This window comes from Mustela putorius, unplaced genomic scaffold, assembly GCF_011764305.1.
Source record: "Mustela putorius furo isolate JIRA1106 unplaced genomic scaffold, ASM1176430v1.1 tig00003909_pilon_pilon_pilon, whole genome shotgun sequence".
NCBI classification, from domain to species: domain Eukaryota; kingdom Metazoa; phylum Chordata; class Mammalia; order Carnivora; family Mustelidae; genus Mustela; species Mustela putorius.
The window spans coordinates 40,150,259-40,154,997 of record NW_025422057.1 but is presented as its reverse complement, the minus strand read 5'-3'; the positions used below and the strand labels follow the sequence as shown (position 1 = coordinate 40,154,997).

At 48.6% G+C, this 4,739-nt stretch overlaps 1 protein-coding gene across 1 annotated transcript; it reads right to left on the bottom strand.

Moving 5' to 3' along the window:
* Positions 1-909: 909 nt before the first annotated feature.
* FAM170B (family with sequence similarity 170 member B) lies at positions 910-3,662 on the bottom strand. The gene is made up of 2 exons (XM_004765847.3): positions 3,434-3,662; positions 910-2,108 (listed from the first exon to the last, which is right to left on the bottom strand). Exons 1-2 carry the CDS (start codon positions 3,543-3,545, stop codon positions 1,357-1,359), a joined length of 864 nt encoding a protein of 287 aa, XP_004765904.2. The 5' UTR covers positions 3,546-3,662; the 3' UTR covers positions 910-1,356.
* Between the last annotated feature and the right edge of the window lie 1,077 nt (positions 3,663-4,739).

The window sequence follows — 4,739 nt, the reverse complement described above, 5'->3', positions numbered from 1 at the left end:
TGCCCACCAGCCATAAGCTCCATAGGAAATCATGCATGCCTATTCACCAGTTTTTTTGCATGCCCAGTACAGTGTCTGGCACATAGCAGGTACTAAATCTTTATGGAGCACATGAGGGGAGAAATGTCTCCAGCATTCCAACCAGACTGAGTCACTGGCAATTGACCAAAGATCTTGTGCCATTCCCTGTTCTAAGATCCACATTCTCGTCCAGCTCAGTGATTATCCACCAAGCAGTGATTTTGCCCTCCAGGGAATGTTTGTTAATATCCAGGACATTTTTGATTGTCACAATTGTAGGGAAGAGGATGCCACTGGCATCTGGTGAGTGGAAGCCAGGGATGCTGTCCAACATCCTACAATGGAGAGGGCAGCCCTCCCTGACACAAAGACAATTATTCATCCCAAAATGTCAATAGCACCAAGACTGAGAAGGCCTGGTCTTACTAATTCTACCTGTCCTCCAAGCCTTTATGAACATTGCCTCTTTTGGAAAGTCTTCCTTCCTCATCAACCAATGTGAGGGTTTTTTTTTGGGGGGGGGGGGGGCCTCCACTGAGATCACCAAACCTATTTTATGTGATTCAGTCCCTTGCCTTGTAATTGCCTATTCTATCTGCCTCTCACTAGAAGGCTGGGCTGTATGTTTCATTAGCCTAATCTACAGTGAGCCTTCCATGTATTTTCTTGAATGAATGCAGCCCCCTGAGCTGGGGACACATAGCAGGGTGCAAACGAATTTTGCAACAACATTTTAAAACATAAGGTTGACCTATGTGAACTCACAGCTAGCAGGACTTACCCAGACCCCATCTCTACCTCTGGGAACCTGCCTGTCTCCAGGTATCTGTGCTGGTGTGTAACCTACAGAAATGGCAACTTCCTGCGGCTCCAACCTAATAGCATGGTTCACTCCTTTAGACATGGCCTTAAATTCTGAGTTACTCAAGTTTAATCCCACTAAAATAAGACATAACTAGGGCATATGGCGGGTTCCTAACAATGAAAAATATAGGGCTGACGCTTCATCTGCAGTTGGCTCTCCTGTGAGTCATGACCTGCTTGATTTACCAACAAAAATAGAAATCCCTGTAGCCACAGGCTTGCGGGCTTCAGATCTCGTGCCCGTGGTCAGAAACATTTGAAGCCCACGTTTTTGGATTCAGGTTTGAAATGGACTCTGGTTGAAATGCTGTGCCCTTTGGAGGGGATCTTCCCCTTCCCTTGTCATGGCCGCCCAGTTCTAGCTCCTGCTGGCTTTCATCCCCCGGCACCTGTAGTTCCGGTCCTGCTGACAGGGGAAGGAGCAACCGAGGTGCCGGAGGTGAGGGCAGGACTGGGCCCATCACCTCCAGCTCACTCCTTCTGCTGCCGCAAGGGAAGCACCCTGGCATGCGACCTGGAACATTCACTGCCTTCCGAAGGGCTCTGTTCCTCCTCCTCCAGCTGTTGCTCCTGAACTTGGCCCCGGGCCCGCCTTCTCTCCAGCATCTCCTCGAAAAAGATCTGGCAGCTGAAGCCCTCCTGGATGCCATACTGGGCGTGCTTGAGCAGAGCCTCCAACGTGGGGAAGACCCGACAGCAGGCCACGCAGCGCAGCCCATAGTTCGTGGTGACCAGCCAGTCTGGGGTGTCCCGCAGCTCCTGCAGGCAGCACTCGAGGGACCCCAGCAGCTCTGGGTCATCCTCCTCTGGGCAGCAGTTGTTCTTGCTGGCTTCCAGTTCCCAGCGCAGGTCGGTGTTGGAAGCCATCTCGAAGGAGGAGCCTTTCCTCCTCTGCCTCTTGATGAACTCAGCTTCATGGATGCGGGGTTTCCTGCTGACAGGCTCGAAGCCCGTCTCGGTCTCCCAGGCCACAGCCACGCCCTGCACGGTCTGCACGTGGGTGTAGAAGGCGCACACGCTCTGCTGGGCGGCATCCTCGTCATCGTATGCGCAGGAGTAACAAGACTGGTACTGGGAGTAGGACTGGTACTCGGAGGAGGACTGGGAGGACAGAGAGCTGCTCCAGCTTAGCATTGCCCGAGCCTTGTTGGCCAAGTAGACGTCATCCTCATGGGGAACGGCTGGTCCAGGCCGTGGAGATGTCTGCTCTCTCTTTATGGCCCCTGCAAGTGGAAGGACATTTTCATCAGTGCCCCCTGCAAGGATCAGTACTGAAACCCCCTTTCAGGACTCTGAAAGGGCGCAGGCTCCAAGGCCTTGCGCAGGTGCCTTCTGCTCCTGTGGCTGTTTCCTTCTAAGATGGGGATGGCAATGCTTACCTCGTGGGGTAATGATGAGGATCAAACAATGTATGAATGAGATCACCAAAAACAACTAAACCCCCAAAGACCATCTACTGGTGAATGGACCAATAGTGGTACATCCATACCAGGCAAGCCTATCCACTGGTAAAAAGTATGATCCCCTGATACTGACAAAACGTGGAAGAATTTCTAATGCATATGCTAAATGGAAGCCCCGGGACAGAAAGCCCATACAGTTTAGGACTCTACCTAGATGACATTCCAGAAAAGGTAAAACTACAGGGAGAGAGGAGAGATCAGGAGTTACCAGGAGCTGGGGGTGGGTGAGTAGATGGGATGCAGATGCAGGGTAACTGATTTCAAATGGTCACTAGGGAGCCTTTGGGGGGGTGAAAATATTCCATATCGTGATCATGCTGGTGCTTACCCAAATGTATACTTACCAAAGTTCTGCAAATTGTGTACTGAAAACCGATAATATTTCTGTTTAAATATGAATATTTAAATTTAAATATAAACTCAAGCAAACCAATCTCAAAAACCATGCATGGGACATGATTTGGACAAGGCCTTCCAGCCCCACAATACCCTTTGGCATTTGTGACGTGTCTCCGTCTTACAGAGGGAGCATCTCGCCCTCTCCTTGAACATTCACTGTACCCCATCACCATCTAAGAGTTTTGCCATGTTTTAACTCCATTAATATTGAAAAAAAAAAAAAAAAGAAAGAAAGAAATCACCTTGTTGTAATTCCCATTTGACAGATTAGGAAACTGAGGCAAAAAGAGCTTAGCTGACTGATGAGCTGGTATTATCCTTAGGTGCTACCCACGGTCACTTCATTGTGGTCTTCAAATTGATGCTCTAGATTAACTTTACTCAATTTATTATAAAGGACTTCTTTATTTTATTCTGAAATCATGGGATTCACATGCCAGTTCTGTTTGTCCAATGTACATGAATATATATAATGATGAACATTTTACAGTTTCATCCTCATACCTTCTGAAATCCCCTCAAGTACTCACAATGGCCTCAAGCATACCCACCACCCATTTTTATGGCCAATACAACACTTTTGTAACAGCACTGAGGGGTGACCCCATGCCCACTCCTCATCCTCTGGGGCCTCCTTCCCAGGGGTCACAGCTGGCAGCACCCTTCCACCCTTTCTTGGGACCTACCTGACCAGCACACTTCCGTGCCCTCTTCCATAGACTCCGGGCTGGCCAGGCTGAGACTGGTGCCATCTGCGGGTGACTGTTCTACCCTGTGCTCTGTGAAGTGGCGTTTCATGATTGGACACCAGCACCCAGGGGACTCAGTGCTCCAGCTCTTTGGTGAAAGATGGCTTGGGCTGTGCTGAAGCCCTCCACTGGTCCCAGCCCAAGTGGCTGCTGGGCTCCCTGCTGTCACTAGGATGCTGGCTTTATTCTGTGACCTCATCAATGACACTGGCCTGTTCTGTGACCTATGGCAAAGACTGAGACTCCACCTGGAGCCCAGGAGAGGCTTCTTATCAGGATCTCATTTCCCCATGGGGAACTTTCCTGTCTTGTTTATTGTCAGGGACGAAAACACAGAACACACACACACACACACACACACACCTATAAACACTTGTACACACATAGACACACAAACATCTAAACATACCCCACAAAGACATTTATACATATATAAACACACATACCCTCACACTGACACATAATCACTCAGACACACATACATTCAAACATACATAAATACACACATTTAAACACAGAGACACATACATACACATTCATACACACACAAACACACATACAAATTCATATACACATTTACCTAACAACCCACATATGTTCACGCATGCATACACTCTAACTCACACCACATTCACTTAACTACACACATGCTCCCACACTGTCATCACCCAGTATCAAAATAGGCTGACCTGATATTGAGGAAACAGCAGATGACTGAACATCTTACCTCCTCCCCAGTGTCGCACCCCTGCCTCATTTAGACCTCTTGGCCCTCCATGGCCTAAGTCCCCAGGTGCCAGGAACAGCCTACCTCAGGGCCTTTGCACTTGCCCTTCTACCAGGCACACCTTGCTCTAAGTTCTGGTGGCTCAATCTCTCAGTACAGTCTGCTGAAACAGCATCTGTCCACCCATCTTTCCCCCTTACCCTGCTTTTGTTTTTGCCCTCAAGCAATTTTATGTTGTGCACACATGCACAATGGGCTTATCTGTATTCATCTCTCTTCTTAAAGGTAAGCTCCATGAGGAAGAGAGTCCATTCAGTTTTCCTCTGTCACACCCCTAACATCTAGAATAATGCTTGACACACGAACAAGCATTCTAGAAATAATCATCAAATCAGTGAATGACTAAACAATACATTGGAGCTCCTGAGGGTATTTGTCAAGGGCACGCCTACCTAGCAGATCTGCCTTCTCTCTGCATCTCGGTTTTCTGCTGCCCTGAGGCAAGATGGTTCTCAC